This window comes from Canis lupus, chromosome 13, assembly GCF_048164855.1.
Source record: "Canis lupus baileyi chromosome 13, mCanLup2.hap1, whole genome shotgun sequence".
Taxonomy (NCBI): Eukaryota; Metazoa; Chordata; class Mammalia; order Carnivora; family Canidae; genus Canis; species Canis lupus.
This window is the reverse complement of record NC_132850.1, coordinates 23182861-23204233: the sequence shown is the minus strand read 5'-3', so window position 1 is coordinate 23204233 and position 21373 is coordinate 23182861. Positions and strand designations below refer to the sequence as shown.

At 38.0% G+C, this 21373-nt stretch overlaps 1 protein-coding gene and 1 long non-coding RNA gene across 12 annotated transcripts in view; one reads left to right on the top strand and one right to left on the bottom strand.

The window, feature by feature from the left end:
* SYT1 (synaptotagmin 1) overlaps window positions 1-21373 on the bottom strand; it is a 542097-nt gene that overhangs the window by 91540 nt on the left and 429184 nt on the right. For all 5 annotated transcript variants that reach the window (XM_072772877.1, XM_072772875.1, XM_072772876.1 and 2 more), the window contains one exon: window positions 4854-4971. In XM_072772877.1, coding sequence (XP_072628978.1) covers window positions 4854-4971 — 118 coding nt within the window. The remainder of the gene's footprint in view (window positions 1-4853; window positions 4972-21373) is intronic.
* LOC140602795 (uncharacterized) overlaps window positions 1-21373 on the top strand; it is a 311552-nt gene that overhangs the window by 100480 nt on the left and 189699 nt on the right. For all 7 annotated transcript variants that reach the window (XR_012005707.1, XR_012005704.1, XR_012005703.1 and 4 more), the window contains exon 3: window positions 16715-16791. This is a non-coding gene — a long non-coding RNA (uncharacterized lncRNA). The remainder of the gene's footprint in view (window positions 1-16714; window positions 16792-21373) is intronic.

Genomic DNA, 21373 nt, shown 5'->3' with positions numbered 1-21373 from the left:
ATTTACTCCATGAGGGTAACTTGAGAGTCTGCACAGGTGTAGATTTGAATCTTAAAAAATACATAGCTCAAAAATAGAAGACCTACAACCTCACACCTTTGAGAATCTTCAACTATTCTAATGCCTTAGATCTCTTAGACTTCTATGCTGCAGACTGAATGCTAACATCCCCCGAAAATTCCCATGTTGACACCAAATCCCCGATGTGATGGTGTTTGGAGGTGGGACCTTTGGGGAGTGATTTTGTTATGAAGGTGAAGCCTTCATGAATAGGATTAGTGCCCTTATAAAAGAGTTCCCAGAAAGCTGCCTTCTTCTGCCATGTGAAGACCCAAAAATAAGATAGCCACCTATAAACCAGGAAGCAGTTTCTCACCTAACACTGAACCTGCTGGTGCCTTGATCTTGGACTATAAGAAATAAGTTTCCATTGAAGACACTCGGCTTATGAAATTGTTATAGCAGCCTAACTGGACTAATACAGTGTTCATAGTCTTCCCCAGTTTTCACAAAAAATACAACATTTATTTGAAGAGAAATTTACTCTAAGCACACAGATGTATGTATAAGAGGCTGTGAAGATACTGGGAAGTCGTTACTAGGCAGAAGGCTTGATTTTTCTTTTTCCTTTCCTCCAAGTATGGGGCAAAAAACCTGACTTGTGGGCAGTCTGGGTGGCTCAGTGGTTGAGCATCTGCCCTCAGCCCAGGGTGTGATCCTGGGGACCTGGGATCGAGTCCCACATCGGGCTCCCTGCATGGAGCCTGCTTCTCCCCCTGTCTATGTCACTGCCTCTCTCTCTGTGTCTCTCATGAATAAATAAATAAAATCTTAAAAAAAAAAAAAAAACCTGACTTGTTTTCTACTCTACCAATTTACTCCTGAAGGACAGTCTTGAAATCTGCAGGATTCAAGATTTTAATACAAATAGCTAGCTTCAGAAACTCTAGCTGTTGCTCACAAATACTTGAGAATTGGAATATTAAGCATGGAAGTGCAAAGGTCTACTGTAGACATGCGAATGGACCAGTCAGGTTTGTCCTATAAGAAGGGTTGGAATTTGCATGATTTACTATTTGGGTAGATGATAGAAGCAAAATCTTTATGCAATGCATTTTAAATTTACATAGTAGAAAAGAAACCCTGCAGTAGAGTAGTAAGAAAAATTATTTAACATTTTTCTTTTTTTCCCCAATATTTCTTGTTTAGTTCATTACCCTGTCTTAATTCACTGTTTGATCTGTGTAAAACATAGGACTGCTAATCTCATTTTGCCTTAATTGACCAGCCAATCCTATTAAACTTTTCTTTTATCCTAGTCAAGTAATTGATTAAACTGTTCATTGGTTGCTTTCATATTTTGCATATTTAGCCAACGATTTCATAAAGTCACTAATAGAAATAATTACAAGAATATTTAGTGGGCACTTAGGTGTGCCAACTTCTGTACATTGTTTCTCACAGCACCTTTATAAAAAAAAATCCTATTACTCCCACTTTATACATAATGCAACTACAGCTCAGAAGTCTAAATAACTTGCTCAATGTCAAATTGCCAGTAGTGGTAGAGTGGGAATCAAACCCTAGTAAAACAGCCCACTTTGGTTCTAAGTAACTAGCCATTTCTGGCAACTGTTGTTAAACATTTGAATTACCTGGGATGATCTCATTATATAATTTTGGTCTCCTCGGACATAGGTCAAATTACTTTGAGATAGACCATCCAAGTGCTTAAAGTTATTTTAACGGTAAGTAGGTTAGACAGATTTGAAATGCAAGACTTGTTTTTCCAGGCCATAGCTCCTTTGTAAATAATTCATTATTCATTCAGCAGCTATGTTCAGTGCTACCAGTCACTGAGGGCATTGTGAGAGATATAAATACAGAGCAGAGTCTAGTGAGAGAGAAGGGTGATGTTTGAAGGGTGTAAACAAACTGCTGTTGGCATTTAAAAAAGGGAAAGATGTATTCTATCAGGATGGATCAGAAAAGACTTCAAAAAGCTCTGCTTTTTCCATAGCACTCATCTCCTGGCATGCTAGATGCTAATTTATTGGTTCCCCGTCTCCCCAAATTAAAATGTAAGCTACACAAGGGTAAGGTTTTAAGTCGTTTTGTCCACTGATATAAATCTAATTCCAAGAACAATGCCTAACACAAAGTAGGGAGACACTATTTGTTCAACAAATGGAGAATATAAGACGTCAGCTTGGCCTAAAAATGGATAGTATTTAGGCATTGTTTGAAGGAAGAGTTCCAGGTGAAGGAAATTATTTAAGCAAATAATGGAGGCAGCAAATTATACAGTCTGAAGAACTATGTGCTAATTTGATTAAAATATAAAAATATAGTGGGAGATAGTCTGGAGGGATCTATGATAGGTAGACCTGAATGATTGACTTAATTTCACAGGCAAATGGATCCCTTGAGATTGGGAGTTTTGAAATATCCTTAAAATCATTCCAGGTAATTGCAGTGTAGGGGTAGATGCAGGGTGTACAGATCCCAAATCTAATATAATCTTAGACCCTGGCAAAACAGCCACTTTGATTCAAATAACTAGCCATTTTAGCAAATGTAGTTTGACATTTGAAAATAAAAGGAACATAAAGAAGGAAAAAATCCATAGGAAATGATGAATACTAAATTAGATATGACCTTTGGCCTTGCCCCTTTCATGTCACAGTGTTAGCAGAGTGGGTGGTAGGAGTCCTCCCGCAGCCTTTCCTCCCCCTGTAACCCCACCCCCAATAACCTGCCTACATGTGGAAGTGATTACAAGCTACATTACATATATTCCGCTAGACCCAGATTTCCATAACGAAATCTCAGAAATGCCTGTAGCCACCCAGTTGCTGATAAACAAGAAGAGATGAATGATGGCTGTGAAGTCAGAGACTCAGACTGTGACTGACAAATTGTGACTGAAATACCAGGGATCATGGGAACTCATTTCTAGGACCTTGGAAGAAGACAAAACAAATGAGGGCCCCTGATGTTTCATTGGCTTCATGGTTAAGCTGCCTCTGGAACTCTGTTAAGGGAATACGATGAATTGGAAGGAAGATTAGGGGTATTGGACGCAGGCGATGAGGTGGTGGTTGGTGTGGGAGCTGGGAAAGGAGCGCAAGAGGCAGGATACGAAGACACCATGTAGAATGGGATTTGGCCATTGAACCAAAGGAAAGAGAGGTCAGAGTTGTCTGAAGTCGTACCTCAGGTACTAAGTAGTATCTGGGAGTGAACTGTTCTTAAAGTTGAGACTTTCTCCGGACAGTAAATGCTTTTTTGTTTTAGATTTGAATACCCTACATTTATTAGATTACTGACACTCAAATGATCACAGCTTTGGCCAGTGAAAGTACCTTTGGGGTGGCTTCCAAGTCTTTTGACATGACCCTTGTATTCTTTGGTAGCTTCCCTGCTTTCTGGTTAGATGAGCTGTTCTAGGCCTGTATACTTCCTGCTATTTCTCCAATAAGTACCAGGTTCTTTCAGTGAGAAAGCATATTTTCAAGCCATATCTGGTGCTAGAGATGCTGGTTGCCCTTGGATCAGTCTTTGTTTCTAGGCCTTGTTAGTGGACAGAATCAAAAAAGGTGTATGTGTATACACATATACATTTATATCTGCATATATTTTGCATCTTAGGCACATTAAATTTTTTCCCTTACATTTCTAGAGGAAACTGCTCATTGCTTTAAATTTGCTCTGTTATTCTTTAAGCAGTGAAAGCAGTAGGTTTTTATTTTTTTATTTATTTTTATTTTTATTTATTTATTTATTTATTTATTTATTTATTTATTTATTTATTTAAAGCAGTAGGTTTTTAAATGGGGTCTTTGTGACATGAATTAGTGTAGCTTTCCCAGGCAACTTATTTATAAAGAGAAATAAACTTCAATACCAGAATTTGGTTGACAAATTAGTAGTTCAGTAAGTGGAAACTCAGCTTTAACACTTTTGAGCTGTTATGCTCTAGAATATAAAATGACCCATGCTGCATTAGGATGACCTTTTGAAGTTTGCAATATTTTTATTAGAGAAAGCACTGAATAACCAGTAATATTGGTTCTAATTTACAGCCACAAACAATGACAACTGTAGTCTATTTATGATGACCTTGTGGCATATAAGGAAAACTTCTTATGCTTTAATAATTTACTATATAATTAAAATATAATTATACAGAAGAGAAAATTTTTAAAAATTCCTATTCAGCTGGGGAAATCCTTCAGTTGACTTAGCTTTTGAGCAAGAGAACACTTTAGAAAAAAAAAAAACAAGTTTAGATTATATAGAACTTTAAATCTAAAAGTCTCCTCCATCTCCAACATAAACTGTAGAAATAAATGTGTTACTTTGGGGATCCATCCTCAAATAGATTTTGTTTACTTATATTTTAAATGCTGCATCTTTAATAAAACAGTATTACTAAAAACTATGTTAGACTATCACAATCCTAATAAATAAGTCTTAGTTAAAATACCATTTTCCTGTCATGGGTAAATTTTGGTTAAAAAAACAAAACACCTCACAAAAAAAACCCAATGATCATAGGCATTGCCTTTTACAGGAGAAGAAAAAAAAAGTCCAGCTTTCAATGCTGTAGAACTAATTATTGATACTCTGGCTGTGAAATGGGAAAATAAATTTCATCTTTTATGCCAATTCCAATAAATTGAGAGTGGCTTCTGGAGCACTGTGTTGGGATGGGTTCTGAGACCACTTCTAGTTCTCCATGGGAAGGGAGCTGTGCTCAATAAGGAGTGGGGAGTCGCAGCATGTGTGCTATGCATTTGATATCCATGATGAAACAACATTTAGAAAAGCCCAGTACACATCAGTCTTACCAGATAAGCCACCCACGTCCATCTTCTTCAGGTTCTTTGCCTCCAGAATGACAACAGTCAGCTTGCCAGCAGTTGGGACATAGCGAAGGGAGAAGCAAATATCGCCCAATTTCTCTTGCTGTGAAAACCAGTAAGAGACCATAAGTAACTTTTTGAACAAAGGTAAATATCGTTTGTACACATTCATGGCAAATTCCTCAGGAGGAGGATTAGGACAATTAGAGTGTGAAAACTCTTAGGTTCATTGGCATTTACCCAGTGGTCTTTCATTCACTGCGGTATGAAGAGTGATTGTAACCCATTCCAGTTTTAAATAGCTCATCTATACTTTATCATTCATCAAAATATATCCATAATTCAACAGTTCAGGAAATGAGACTGAGATGACTTTTTTAGAAACTCTACTCTGAATAGCACTGCAATGCTCTTGGCAAAATTTCATGACTTTATTAAATAGTTTTGAAAAGAGCCTAACACTCCTTTAGTAGAATCAACCTACCTAAATTTTTGTCGTTTTACATTTCAGATAGGATTATATCTAATAATTTATATTTAGATTTTTGGAGAAAGGATTGGTATATGTGTTAGACTGAATTTTTTTCAAGATTTAGCTCTTCCATTTATTTTTAAGTAAACATTACACCCAACATGGGGCTTGAACTCGCAACCCTGAGATCAGGAGTCTCACGCTCTGCCGACTGAGCCAGGCGGGTGCCCCTGGACTGAATTGTTAATGAGAAATTCCAAATTCCTAGTAGCCAAAAGGCAGCAAGTAAAAGTTTTTCAGTCTTACTCATTTCAAGTGAGATCCAACTTTTCCCCCTTATTCTAATATTTGTACAAATCTAAGCAGCATGTTGGAAAATTGAAATAAACAGTAATACAGTGCATCTCCTAGCCCCTCCTGTTGTTTCATGGTCATCCTGATCCAAGAAACATTCACAATCCTATATCTCTGGCATTTCTGAACATTTCATTCAGGGTTTAAAAAAATGATATAGAGAACTTTGACTTTTTTCCAGAAAGAAATATGGGTTCTTATGCCATAAATGTCTTACTTAATAAATTAAGAACCATGATATTGTTCAACATGAGAATTCTTGAATTCACATTTATAAGCATGAGAGTGGGCGGGAGGCTGAAGGTATCTAGATTGCTTTCTGATACAAGGAATTAGGTATATGGCAAACTAATGTTTATTTCTTAGAATGTGCTCCCCCTACCCCCCATAAAAAAGTGAATTCTGATTCCAAAGATGATGGTTATGTCAGACTTCTGCAGATAGGCTCAACATAAGAATAAGGTGCAGAAGGCCTTCTCATGTTACGTTCTTATTAGAACTATATCTAATAACCTCATGTATATGTTAAATCAGCCCGTGTCCCCAGTGTGGAAATAATCACCTAGATATAATCTAACAATTTAAGGAAATATAATTTCTTTTACTGGGTATTCATTATATCCATCTGTAAAAAAGGAAAGGGTATGGGGCACCTGGGTGGTGTGGTGGGTTAAGTATCTGACTCTGGATTACAGGCTCAGGTTGTGATCTCAGGGTCATGAGGTGGAGCCCAAGCAGGGCTCCACACTCAGCGGGGAGTCCCCTTGGCACTCCCTCTCCCCCTCCTCTTCTGTCTCTCCCCTGCCCTGTGTGCTGTGTGATGTTCTTGCTCTCTCAAAGAAATAAATCTTTAAAAAAAAAAAAAAAAGAGGAAAGGGTATCCGCTCTGTTCTGATTTTTCTATAGCTGAGAAGTTACCATTCTGTGTGTGGTTGGGGGTGGGGAGAGGGTCAGGGAGAGGGATAGATTTTCTGCCTAAGTAATGCTTTATTGAAAATATCACCATGTGTGTTTATAACCCCAGTTCTTTGATTCTTTGAGTCCTCCCAGCACTTTACCCATATATCTATTATGTCACTGAAGACTCCTGTTTTTGTTTTATTGTGCACACGTCTGAATTTTCCCACATGACTGCAAACTCCTTGAAACTGGTCCTTGGCTGAATTACCACTTTACCATGCATTTCAAAAAGTAAATGGAATTATGAAAACTATCCCTGGTTTGATTTATCTAGGTCCTCTCTCCCTTCCATTAGTGTAGATAATAGTTACTTAATGGGCTAAATTCCCCCAAAGTGCCTACTTACTCCCTAGGAATTTACACATGAGGAGAATCTAGTAGAGTGCATTCTTTTTCATGGTCTTTGAAAATACAGAATGGGAATAAATATCACAAATTAATACAAAGTGTGGACAAATTCATCTGAACCTTATAGATTTAAATGAACAAAATTGCAATTCAAAAACACTCACTAGGAGGAGGGTTCTTTTTGCAGGATTCTATCTTTTTGCCACAATACCCTCCCTGGGAAACTCACTCTGTTGCAGAACCAGGTTACTCGAACCATTCTAGTTAGGTAGGCATTTTAGACACGACTGTTCTCTTTTAAATGGCCTCTCTCTATAGCCCACAGTTTAAATCTATGATTAATGGCATCTCAGCACCATTTTCAGATTTACACTTAACTCCTTAATTTAGGAACCTGAATGTATAAAATTTCACATGCCTATAAAATTGTACCTGGTATGCTAAAATAAACATGTATTTTTATACTAATCCATTGAAGTTACTTTGCAGCGTTTGAAAATCTTAGTACTTCTGTATCTATAAGCCATTTGAAAGCTAATCACTATTCTGGAATTTGTGTTCTTTGTGGCATCAAGCAGGTAAACAGAAACTCATTCTCTAGAAAAAGGCAAAGAAAGTATTCAGCTCATATGAACCTTTGTCCTATGAGTTATATTTTTTGAGTTGTAAGGATCTAAGGTAGAAATATATATTTCATTTTTCTAATTCTTTAAAAAACAGCTTTAATGATATTATAAAACAAAATTTCAGAATTTGGACAACCACATGCTGGTTTGACTCTTGATTAATTGGGTTTAGGACATTTCCGAATATGATTGCGATGTGTTTTTCATATGTTGTGGATGAGGTGGGAACCTGAAATTCTCGTGAAGCAAACAGAGCAAGGATGTGCGTCATGGGGAGGCTCTGAAACCACCCTCCTAGGTCCATGTCTGGCCGAGATGCACTGTGCCGACGACCCCTTCTGAAAATGTGTTCTCCTTGGCCACAGCTGAAACAAGCCTTGGGTCTGAGGCTTACATCATAAGTGCGTGTTGTTACTTCAGAATCTTAGATTGAGATGCTCATACTGGTATGAGGTGTGGGAAAACAAGTAGTTTCTTTCCTTCTAATAAGTCTTTCACTGAACTTCTGTGATTGGATGAATATGTGCTTCTCTTCTTGAGTCTTGTTCTAACATCTGAAGGTTTTACTCTCTTGTAACTTGCACAGAAGGACTGGAATGATCTGAGAGCTTTATGGACAGTTTCACATCAGCCTCTCAGTTCATAGTTTTCACATGTCCATTTGCAAGAAAGATGGTTGGGTAGCAATATACTCCTTTCATAGCAAGCCCTTTTATGTGTATCACTTTAAAGTTCGAGAAACCAAGATTTTCAATATTTTTTTTTAAAAAGCTTTCTTTAGTGGGGTTGTGGTGATGGGAAACTGAAGTGGTCCTTGGAAAACTTACGTAGAAAGATGATCCCCAAATCTACATCTCGGGATCCATACTTCTCGACAACTCCATCTTGTTTTCTCTACAACAGCCCAGTGAATTACGTACCGTCTTGCCCCTTTTATACATAAAGAGTCTAAGCCTCAGAGGTTACATACGATTACATAGGCATCTCATTGTGGGACTGAAGCAAGGTCCTTTGACTCAAAATAATGAGTTTTCTTTACTATCGGACTGCCATCTGGAATGACAAACTAATAGTCCAACTGAGCACCCATTCAGATATTTCACTCTCACTTTAAATTCATGTAACTGGTTGTTTAATCACCAAATCTTCCCCTTGCCTGTTCTCCTCTCCAAATCCCTTTCTGTCAGGGTGACTAAGTAATCGGTTTCCAGTGACCAATGTTCCTTCTATTGTCCTTTAGTCCTTCAGTCCACAGATCTTGACATTTGTCAATGTCTCCCTAATTAGATTTTTAAATTTTACTTAATTTTTCCCTATCATCCTCATCAATATGACCTCTACCCTCATCACCTCTACCTCTGCTATGACTTCTGTCTCTTCTGTGATACTTGGCACTGTCACCGTCACTGCCACCACCTCCATCACTTCACTTCCACTTTGTTTGAGATCAAGCTCTAAACACATCTGTCATCTTTTTCCTGCAGCAGTCTGAGGAAGGATCTCATCAGTCATAGTCTCTCCAAAGTCCAGTGTAGACTGTATACTAATGCCAGGCTAATCTTTTGAAAGGTCCAGACCCATTTTTTCCTGACTTTTAAGAAGCTCTGTACTTTGTCTCTGCCCCAACTATCTAAAACTTCTTCTTCTACTTTACTGTGTGCTCAATCTTCAGGATATATTTTGAATCTGACCTCACCTCCCTACTTAAAGGCCCCTCACTCCACTACAGGCAGAGAGACCAACCCTCTTGATTTGCAAGAGACTATTGGCTTTAGCCCTAAAAGTCCTGTATACCCCGAGAAGCCTCAGACCCAGGTAAACTGTAATGATTCATAACCTTAAGCCTGGGTTCTCGTTTCTGGCTTAGACCTCTATAGTAGCCTCCTAATAGCCTTTCTGCTTCCACTCTTGCTCCTTTCTAGATTCTTTCTCACCCACTGGGAGAGTGATCCTTTTAAAATGGAAATCTGATCATGAGTTAGCCTTACTCAGAGCCCTTCCATGTCTTCCCATTTGACTTAGAATAATCTGTATTCCTTAAACAAAAAGATCTATGTGGTATGACCTCCACCTCATATTGTGCTCCTGATCTTCTTCTCAAGACGTGCTAGGCACACCTCTACCTCAGGGCCTTTGTTTTTGGTGTTCCTTCTGTCAGCGATATTCTTCCCCCAGATACCATCATGGATTGTCCCATTAGTTTGTATAGCTTTCTGCTTACATGTCACTTCTTTAGAGTTTTTATATGGCCATCGTATCTAAAGTCCTATCTGCTTCTAAACATACACACTACCTTTCCCTTTGCCCTGCTTCTTTTTCATCTGAGCACACGTTACTTAAAGTTCTATGATGTTTGTGTAGGTTTTCCCCACTAGAATATCAGGCCTACAAGAGAAGAGAAGTGTTTTTTGTTTTTTCCTGATTGATTGTTATGTTCTAAGCTCTAGAATGGTGGCTGGCACAGAGTCAAGGTCCGTATATGCCTCTTGAATGAATAAATGTAGCTTGCCTTCTATCAAATACAGTGAGATTGGTCCCCACGTCATCCTCTATTGCTACAGGTGAAGTTCTTCAGGGAAGTACACACAGAGATTTGCAAGTGGGAAGTTTATTGTGTTGTGTCCTTTGGATCAAAACTTGTGGGCGAGTGCAGGAAGCAGAACTGCACAGATAGAAAAGTTGGGCTGTGATGTAGTCCTATCAGAGGTCTCAGCCAATCCTATGGGGAGCTCTGGAGCTAGGATAGCTCTTCAGATTAAGTACTGAATTCTTAAAAGGGGTGAAGTTTTTATGCTTCTGAATCCACCAGTCATTGGATGTGGGCTGTCTCCCACTTCTTGGGCTAGGGCTCTCTTCTCCTGAGGGTGATGTTGAGAAGAAGGAACCCAGTTATGGGCCACCAGCCATCAACACTCTTGGCAGCCAGTGGAATAAATACCTTGTTCATAAAGATGGTGCAAGATTGGTGTGTGGGGGGCACAGTTCACCAAAGCGATTACTGCATTTCTGAGTTCTGTTCCTTTTCACCGCCAAATTTTTGCATAGTCAGGAAATCCATCTGCAATTTCTTTAGTCCTTTCTGCCTAACAAAATTATCCCGACCTTTAAGCCTTAGTCCAAGTTTGTATCTTTAACAAAGTATTCCCTTACTATGCTAGTATTCCCTACTAACCTAAACTAGTAGGTTTCTGCTAGCAGTTGCTTTATAGCCAGCAGCATTGTGCCTAGAGATGGGGTTTTTTCCTATTTATTTCATATATGAGTTTCCCTCATCCTAAACTCCAGAGAAGCAGGGATTGTACTTCATAAGCTCTTATTATGTGCCTTCTTAAGTTGTATAAATAACCGTTGTTTTGAAATGAGCACCTCACCAACCATTTGTTTGTAAACAGCATGGACACTACTGCTTTATCAACAGCATACACAGTTTAATCGAGTCATCTAATGAATATATTTGGAGCTCCTTCTTTGTACCTTATGCCATAGACATTGCCATGTTAGCCCTTTCATAAAACTAGAAGTGAAAACATTTCTGGAAATGTAGTTTTTATCAGATAATTTCAAAACCCTATAGAGTTGCAGCCGACAGATGAGTGCTTTTGCTCATGTGATTATCTCACGAAGGAGCCTTATTACTATTAGGAATTTCAGCTTTATGTATAATTTATTTTAGTCAATTGCCTTGATCACTAGGTGGAAACTGCCAGTTAGTGTGAGAAAGTTCCAACTGTGAGATTCAGAGAAATTAACCTGCTCTTTTAGAATATGGAGCTGACAATCAGAAAGAACCTTTGTTCTGAGCAGCTTGATAATTCTGTTATTTTTTTTAAAGCAGCCACTGAATAGAGTAGACACAAATTAATGATTTAATAGACAACTACAGCAATGCCTTTCCTTTTTGAAAAGCATTACATATAGATATTAGAACAGAGGTCATTGCCAACACATAAATAAAAAGCTTGATTTAAAATGAATATTTATTTGATGGCTTCTACAGCACCATCAATCATTTTACGTGTGAAAAGAGGGGCTCATTTTAGTGACCTTTGCAAATGGAGCTAAGTTCACGAGCTTGTTGGAAATGCTGTACTCTTGAATGAGTTTTAAAAGGTACCTGAATTGACTTAATGCTGTGACATTTTACAAGGACATATTCTATTTATGTTAATCTTAAGATTTTTCTATGTGTCAAATTGGTGAGTTTCTCCAAGTACAGGGTTTTTCTCTGAGGTTGGAAGTCTATTTAGAGGTGACAAATAAAAAATGGCAGTCCAAAAATCTCAAAATGAAAATTCGGATTATTTGCATATTCTTCATTTATAAAAATACGAGGACATTCTCCAGTTATAAAAGGGATAATGTCAAGTTTCTCATCTTAATAAGAATAGCTTTAAATATATCCTTTGGGTGGTAGTAGCTTTCAAATTCATTTTATTCCCATAACTGTACTCATACCACTAACCTATCTGCCAAATCAGTATTTACATCTAATGGCCTAGATGGTCACAGTATGAAATGTTGCTGTGGATATATTGAGGCTAAAAAGACCAAATCTGGCTTTGTGTACAAATATGCAGTGAATTGCTCAGGTGAATGAGACAGTGTATTTTGTCTTTGAATACTTTATGAGGATACTATATAACCTATTAACTCTGGATTCATTTAATTATTTCATTTCTTACTTAAAAAAATAGATTCTACCAAAGACTCTTCTAGTCCAATTTCCATGGATACTTAGATGAATAAGGGGACTTTACGAAGTTCTGATTGTAGTGGAGTGACAGATTTATATGGAGAATAATAATAATACATTGCAACTGTACCACAGAGGTGGCACCAATGCTATGGGAGTGAAGAGAAGGCTGGAACTTCCTAGGGTCTAGTAACAGAACTGAAGAGGGGAGGACTTTACTTGGAAATTTTTACCTCTGATAATCATCATCCATTTCTCTGACCACCCCAAATGCACATTCTTTGCAAAACTTAGGTATTTGCCATGCAAATGTAGTGTTAAAACAGGTGGTCTAGCTCTCCCCTTTCAGTCAAAGCTGTTATGTGAGGGGGAGCAGTGATAAATAAATGTCCTGGGGTAGCCAGTGTCTGAGCTGATATATGAAGGTCAACAGGAAGAGTCAGCATGAACCATGTAGAGGAGAGGGCAAAAAATGTTCTCGACACAAAGATGCACCTGCAAAGTCTTGTAACCACTTAAACCAGTCACTCTGCTGCAAGTGTAAAATTCATATAATTAAATATAGATACCTGCTTTATGATTTAGATCTTCAAAATTTTCTCTTAATACATTTATTGTCAATAGGAGATACACTTGTAGTCCTTTTAGAAATAACAAACATAGATATTCTGACATGATCAAAATAAGAATGATGAAAGTAGAAAGTCAAAATGCTTGTTAAAAGAAGTACAGAATGGTGAAAAGATCAGTAGACTGAGATGTGGGTATTTACTATTTGTTCATTCAACAGATATTTATTGGACATCTCCTATACAGACACTGGGACACAATAAAGCACACAAAAATCAATGGGCAAAATAAACATAGTAGATACAAGGCAAAGTGGTTCTAAGAGTGCCTGGCACATGTAATACCAAGCACTCACATACTGCATTTTCACAAAAATCCTATTTCAACGGCCTTCTTTTCTAGATAGTGCCACATCCCTCTGCTCCTTTTCAGAGCCAAACTTCTTGAGTGAATTGGTGGCCATCACTGTCCCTATTTATTCACGTTTCACTGATTTTGCCTCCATTTTATTGAAATAGCTGCTGCTAAGGTTTCAGATGACATCCATCTTGGTAAACCATAAATATTTTTTCAACCTGAAGTCTCAGCAGAAATTTGTTGACATCCCTCTCTTTCTTGGGTTCTGTAATACAATGCTTTCTTGATTTGTTTATCTGGCTCTCTGGCCACTCATCCTTGGTCTTGGTCTTTCTCAAGCTTTAGTCCTAAGCCACATCTTTTCTTCATAATCTAATAGAGGCTTGCCCTGGAGATCCTTGTGAGTTTGCTCACAGACTACCACAATAAAGCAAATATCACAATAAAGTGAATCAAGTGGACTTTTTGGTTTCTGGTGCGTAAGGAAGTTTATACCGTACAGCAGTCTATTAAGTGTACAGTAGCATTATGTCTAAAAAATGTAGATACCTTAATTCTCTGTTACCAAAAAATGCTAACCATCACCTGAGTGTTCAACAAATTGTACTCACTGATCACAGATCACCATAACAAATATAATGGAAAAGTTTGACGTATTGCAAGGATTACCAAAATGTGACTGGGACACAAAGTGAGCAATTGCTGTTGGAAAAATGGCACTGATAGACTTGCTTCACAAACCTTCAATTTGTAAAAAGCTCAGTAAAGTGCAATAAAACAAATATGCATGTATTATCCCTGTCTGTAGCTTTAATAACAAAGTAGATGTGATTGCCATGTGCCAAGTTGTATCTTCACTTTAGATATTTTGTCTGAGTTCCAGACTCATATCCAACTGTCTACTTGTCATTTCCACATTAAGAGTATTTCACACACATCTTTGATCCAAATTCCAAAAACTGAATTCATGATCTTTTTCACAAACCTGGTTCACTCTGTTTCAGTAATTGCTACCAGCCTCCAGCTAGTTGCTCAAGCCAGAAAACTGGGCATTACTCTTGACCACTAACTACTTTAGAGTTCAGATTTTATCTATTAGAAGTCTCTCAAGTGGGTTCACTTGTTTTCATCCTTACCCACTAAATCTCATTTTCCAACATTAGAATATTCACCACTCAAATCCAATAATTGGTCACCTAGATTATTCCAGTGGTTTTAGCTGGTCTCCTTAAAATTTACTTCTGAAATACAGTGGACAGGTGGTTCTGTATCTTGTCTATCTAGGAATAAAGACCCCACATCTTTACCATCAGTTATAATATTCTTCAAGATTTGGCTCCTACTTACTCCTCCGCCTTCTCTCATGGCACTTGGCCCTGCTCTGTGCTCTAGCCACATCAGTCGTCTTCATAGGATCAAATATGTCATGTTAACTGCATACTCAGAACCATCACATAAACTGTTCCTTTTGCTTGGCACATTCTGTCCTCTCTCTCTTTTTTTAAAAAATATTTTAAAAATGTATTCATGAAAAAAAAATGTATTCATGAGAGACACAGAGAGAGGCAGAGATATAGGTGGAGAGAGAAGCAGGGAGCCTGATGTGGGACTTGATCCCAGGACCCCGGGATCACAACTTGATCCCACAACCTCATGATCACGACTTGAGCCAAAGGCAGATGCTCAACCACTGAGCCCCCCAGGTGTCCCGACATTCTGTTCTCTTTTTGTTCACCCTTTTGCTTGATTAACTTATACTCGTCTTTCAGACAGCACTTCAATGTTTATTTAGAGAAGTCTTCCCTGACTGATCAGATTACAAAAGTCCCTTTTTATATATTCTTTAATAGCCCTCCATGCTCTTCTTTGAAATATTGATTATATAATCATGTATTATAATCATGTACGGTACCTGCAATCATGAACAGCAATCACGTATTTGTGTGATTATTGCATTGCATCTCACTCCCATAAATTTGATCATTTTTGCATAGTGTCCTTTTATCTGTATGCATAGTGCTTAGCCCATAGTACATATTTATTGAGCCAAAGAATGAATAATGTTTACCGAATTCTTTACTCTGTCAGAGACTACTAGCTGTTTGTCAGAATTTACAAGTAGGATTAGTAATCCATTCCACTTTCTGTGGTTTGCAGAAAATGAGCAACACTTAATCTTACACTTAATTCAGTTTACCAAACACTTATATTTTCAATATGTCAGTCATGGTGCAATGTACTGGGGAAAAAAGGCTGACTAAAGCTTGCTCTTGCCCTTAAGAGACTTATTCTTTGCTAGGGAGAATAGACATAAAATAGAAGTTCAACATAAAATGGTAAGTGCCATTATAGAAACATATTTTAGGAAGAACCACTTTAGAGAAGGTAGAGGAATTTGTTTTGGTTAATTTCATATGTGAATTTTTAGTTGGAGGGTAGGGAAATGTGAAAAGAATATAGAATATGATGCCTAAAATATCACCATTCATACCCTTTTGGTAAGCTCTAGATTGCTAGGAGTCCTTTAAAATGATATGAAATACTGTTTTGCCCCCTAGTGGATGATATGACAATCCATCACAATATTACATTTTAGTTGATAGTTTCTTGGAGTATGGAAGATTTAACTGAGTGGAAATGAGCAACAATGAAGGTGATTCTGGTTATGTCTATAACTTGAGATGCTGCTTTACTTAGAAGAGGGCATAAGTCTGGGTAAAGGGCCAATTGTATGAGGACATGTGAAGAAAGGGAATAATGGAAGACAGTTTAGAAGGTATCCAAAGACAAACCTTTACCAAGTTACCTTGTCCCATTAATGTTCTTCCTATATTAACTACATGTCCTTGATTTCCTGGGACAGGCCTAATTTTCAATATTCCATTTTCTTGTCCACATGTGACTTTGAGGCTCTGTGGTAAAGTGGATCCTGAACACTCGTTCCCATAATTCAAATAACTAATTTAATCTTCTATAGTGAAATGTAGATACCAAGTAATTTTGAAGTATGGGCAACATATTTCTAAATAAAAATGCAGATTTGACCTCTGCACTTAAAAGGAAGCATTGCTAGGAAATATTATGTGGAAGGTGGGCCATTGATCCTGGAGCATTCATTAAAAACAACAACAACAACAACAACAACAACAACAACAACAAAAATGCCAGATAATCCTTGGAAGGGATTGTTGGGCACTTTTCACCCTGAGAAGTGTTCTCTCTTTACAGCAGAGATGTGCATTTGAATGATTTCTATATAGTCTTCTACTGATAGAGCAGCATTAAATTTTTACCAATCACGGCAACAACAAAGACTTTGTATCCTGACCTTCTGTCGCTCGTAGTTATCTTTACTTGTGCGTCCCAACTAACTTGAAAGGATACTATGGGGTAATGGGGTGTTGACAGAGAAAATTCAGTAGCCAAGGTGCTGTTTTTAATCCAAAGAATACTTTTCCCTTTTTAGTTCCAGGATGCTGGTGACCAAGGGGGAAATCTGGAGGAAATGGCAGTGCCACACAATTAGGAAGCCTCATTGGCATGGTAAGTTTTTCCTTTTCCTCCTCACGGAGGGCTGGGTAAAAAAAAATGAGATGGAATGGTGAGCAGACCCAAGCTGTGCTGCTCACCAGCTCTAGGGGACGCTCTAAGCAAATTCTTCCCTTCCTGTTAAACTGTATAAGTAGCACTTGCTGTATCTTCCTCTGAGGATTACATAAGATCTACATGTGAGCCTGAGGTGGGGGTGGGGAGGGGGGACACAAAATCCAGGAGAGAACGGAAAGGAAGACGATAAAAAGTGTGGTATAGATAGGAGAGTCACATAGAAGCTGGTGAAGAGAGAAAAGCTACTTAATAGCAAGGTTAGGGAGCAGCTTCTCCACTCTGGCTTCATTCAGCTGGCCAGTGAGTCTGTCCATAGCAAATGGGAGCCTTGGAGAAAAGAGAAGGTGGAGAAGAAAAGCTGATGAATTGGGGTTGGGGAGGCAAGGCAGTGGGAAAAAATAGAGAAAGGAATAGAAGGGAGAGAAAAAATTGGAGGATGAGAGTAAGGAAAAAAAAGTTTATCTATTTCATCTTCTATTAGAAAGAGGGCAGAAGGAAGGAGATGATAAGGAAAATCAAACAGCTTGGGAATAGTAAGAAAAGCAGTGGGAGGATTTTGAAAGTTTTTTTATGTCAACTCAACTCATAAGAGATGAGACCTGCTGCCTGGCGAGGGACTGTGGGGGTGGGACCTTAATTATTAGTTCAACTGGGAAGAACCCAGGAGACGTATTTGCAGTAATTCAGATCCACAGACATAAAGAATTTGATTGAACCTCAGATGACAGGATATATTTTGTAGACTGTGTCAGAAGGAAAAGCACGAAGCACTGTGGTGATTTCCCTGAACCAAGCTAAATCTAGACTGTTGGTTCTCTCCCAGATTGAAGTAGGAGATATAGGTTAGAGCAGTGTCATTGGAAAAAGAGTCTATGATATGTTGGAGTTCCATTAATGGCAGCAGAGAGATTTGATGTTAGAATAGGGAAATAGAAAAGTGTGAAATAGAAAGCCATTGAGAAGAACATGGGCATTCTAGCTTCTAGTTGCTTTTAATCCAGAACAGAGATGCATTCTGGTGATGGCTGGAACAGCCTGAGATGCCCTTTACATGTATGCCAACAAGTCGTATGAGGAAAAAATACCTGAGGATAAAAAGTTGTGAATAAGAATAAGGTAGCATGGGATCCCTGGGTAGCGCAGCGGTTTGGCGCCTGCCTTTGGCCCAGGGCGTGATCCTGGAGACCCGGGATCGAATCCCACATCGGGCTCCCGGTGCATGGAGCCTGCTTCTCCCTCTGCCTATGTCTCTGCCTCTCTCTCTCTCTCTGATGACTATCATTAAAAAAAAAAAAAAAAAAAAAAAAAGAATAAGGTAGCATGGGAGTTTAGCAAGAAGGGAAAGTATGTATTTTGGGGTAGATGGCCCCTAAAAGTTGCTGTTTGGGTACCTTTTGGTAAGATGTAGGAAATTATTTTTGACCAAAAGGAAAATATTATCAATGTTTACAATAAAGAGAGGGAAGTTAACACTCCAGAAGAGATTGGTCGGGGAAAAGGGGCTTGATACTCATTAATGGGGGGAAGACTACCACCCAGAGTGGAGGAATGGATTCTTGGAAAGGAAAAACATGGGTGTGAACATGTAGCGGGAAAGACAAAAGCTAAAAAAGACCAGCTTTGTGAATGGGCCTGGCTCTCCCAGTCTTTATGAGCAAGGAGAACTAAGATGGCAGAAATGTAAGCATCCGGGTGAAACACAGCCAGCTTTTAGATAGACTCTTGGAAATGGTGGTCTCACTTTGAAAAGATGTTTAAAAGTACAAACAGCATTTATGCCGATGATGCCCGAGTAGGCGGCCAAGTCCATGGACATAAAAAGGAAAATTATAAAAGTATTGTACAAAGCAGTGTCAAGGGAGATACACACTATGGAGCAGAGACATTACTACCTGAAAGCGATTTCATTTGGGTTTGCACGAAAGAGGACAAGAGCTCTACTTGCATGCTCTTGATTGCCCCGTGTTCTACTGTGCCTTCAATCTTTGGACATGCTCTTGCTTTGCCTGGTATAACCTCCCTCCCTTTGTTTTTCTACTGGATTCCTACTTATTTCTCAACTGTTACCTCTTTGAGTCTCTACTATACTCTGAGTCTGGCCCTTCTTCCCTCTTTGTGCTTCCACCACACCTTTCCAAACTCTCAGTGTAGCACTTGTAGTACTATTCTCTACATATCTGTTTACCTGTTTGCCTCTTTCATTAAAGAAGCCCTGTGTTTTAATCAGTTTTGACTAACAGCGTGTCTGCTGTATGGCTAAACTTCAGTATAAAGGGTCAGATCAAGAGAGATTGTGTCTTACTGTAGGACGGGCAGAGGACAGAGAAAGATGACAATTCTTCGTTTGTGTGTTATGGTAGGAAAAGTTTGCAATTAGTTGGTCAAGACTGAGAGGGAAAAATGAAAGGCTATCTTATATGCACTAGTGATGGAGAAAAACTAGGTCTAGCACATAGAACATTTTTTTTAGAGTTAAAATATCATTTAGATTTCTTATGAAAAGCAAAAAAATGGAAGTAGCTTTTTGGGAGAAGGCTTTCTGGGAGAAGGTATGCCAAAAGCAATGGATAAAGATCATTGGGAAAATAACTTGACAGAGTAAAAATGTAGAAAAGCCAAAGAGACAACACGATTTGGGAGGAGTCAGTAGGCTTTAAAAATGATAACATGAGTAACACTGGGAATTCCTCTAGTTTGATGGTAGGAGAGAAATTGTAACTAGATTAATATAATAACTACCTTTGATGATAAATGCTAAGAATAAAATGAGATCAAAGATATAAAAGAGCTTTGAAATAGTAATCTGTAAATGAAAGGTATTAACATTATTTTTCTTGCTAACTTGATAACAGTAGAATAAAATTTTAAAAAATTTCCCCTACTTCTTTGCTTCGTTATTACCTCTTTTTAGACATCGAGTAGCTGGATCTTGTAAAGATGCAAAAGAACCCTCTGTTACTTGATGACTTAATAGCTGAGGTGGAATATTTGAATTTCTGAATTGGTATAAAAGTCAATTAAGACTATGGCCATTTTAGTTATTTCGAGAGGAATAATAACCCTCTATAGATGGAATGCTATGGGAATTGTAAGGAATTCCTTACTTGTAATGAAGTTTTTGTGCTACAGGCCTGTCGCACCGACTTGATAGTTTCATAGAGTCGCTGTGAAAACCATCTATCTCATCAGATTGTGGGGAATAGAAACAGTCTTTCTCATGCAGAGTCCCTTCAGTTTTTGGATATAGCTGAGATTCTATGGAGCCGTGTACATAGACGTACAGACTAGAAATTGGAACTTCTTCATCTTGACTATGTGTAACCGACTCAAAGCAACATTAGTTTACCTCCTTTAGAAAATAGGTTAAAGTGAGCAATTCAAAGGTGAGATGTGAACACTCCTGACATCTCCACTGATCTCGCAGTTTCTTAGTGAAGCTGTCTCATCTGCATATTACTTTTTTTTTCAGAGTTTTTGACTTCTGTCTCTTCGGTGGTGATCTTCTGTTCTCATTCATTTCTGCTTAAAGGTTATGCAGCTAATTAGTGTATTTCTCCTGTAGGCCATAAATGCATTGCATGTTGTGGCAGTTACAGAGGAAGTCAAGATCCTCTCTAAGTATATTTGGAATCTCGTTTGCCAAGATTTCACAAATTGTTCATTTTGCAGAAACAATTTAGTTTCCATGTGGTTTGCCTAGGGGAAAGTTCACTGGTGTTCATTGTTAAGAAAATCAGAACAACATTAGAGAATTCAGTGGTCCCTTGAATGTCACTAAATCACATAATGCAAAAATACAGTTAATCTGCAGGTGAGTATGATATGAATTTGAACGGCAGCCACTCTCTTCAGACAAAGAAAGCACACAGGTACATCTTATTTGCTTCATTTTGCATGTATTCAGGCTGAGCGTTGGAGTGACCCTGCTGAGATGTCAGGGTGTTTTTAGTTATGTAAAATACATCACAGATTTTTGCGAGCAATGATTACTAAAAGAGTTTTTTTAAGACCTGTGTTATGCAATTGGTAACTCAAGGCATTTTAAACTATGATGATTTTCTTCCTTATTTGCAATGGCTTTCTGGCTTTCATCTTTTTGATCAGGATATTTTTATGAAAGAAATTTTCTTTAGTTTCTAGGAGATGTAAATGAGAAAACTGACCCATACATTTCTCGTCAATATCACCAGATGGCTTTTATCATTTTATTAGGATTTTGTTTTTATCTGTGGTTTTTATCTATTATGTGATATCCTACTATGGAAATCAATACTAATTTTTTTGAAACACTTTTTCAACTGTGAAATCACATAAAAGCATGTTTACCAACATTGTACCCTAAAATAGTTTGTAGATTTCCACAAAAACTACCTCAGAAAAGTAGTGACCATTGTTCAGTACATTCTGCAAAGGGATAAATTAAGAGCCTGAGGTAATCTTATTTCCATTGCTTTGAAATGAAAATTAATTCTTGGCAAATAAATGAAAAAAACTTAAATCACACAAGTTTCAGAAGACT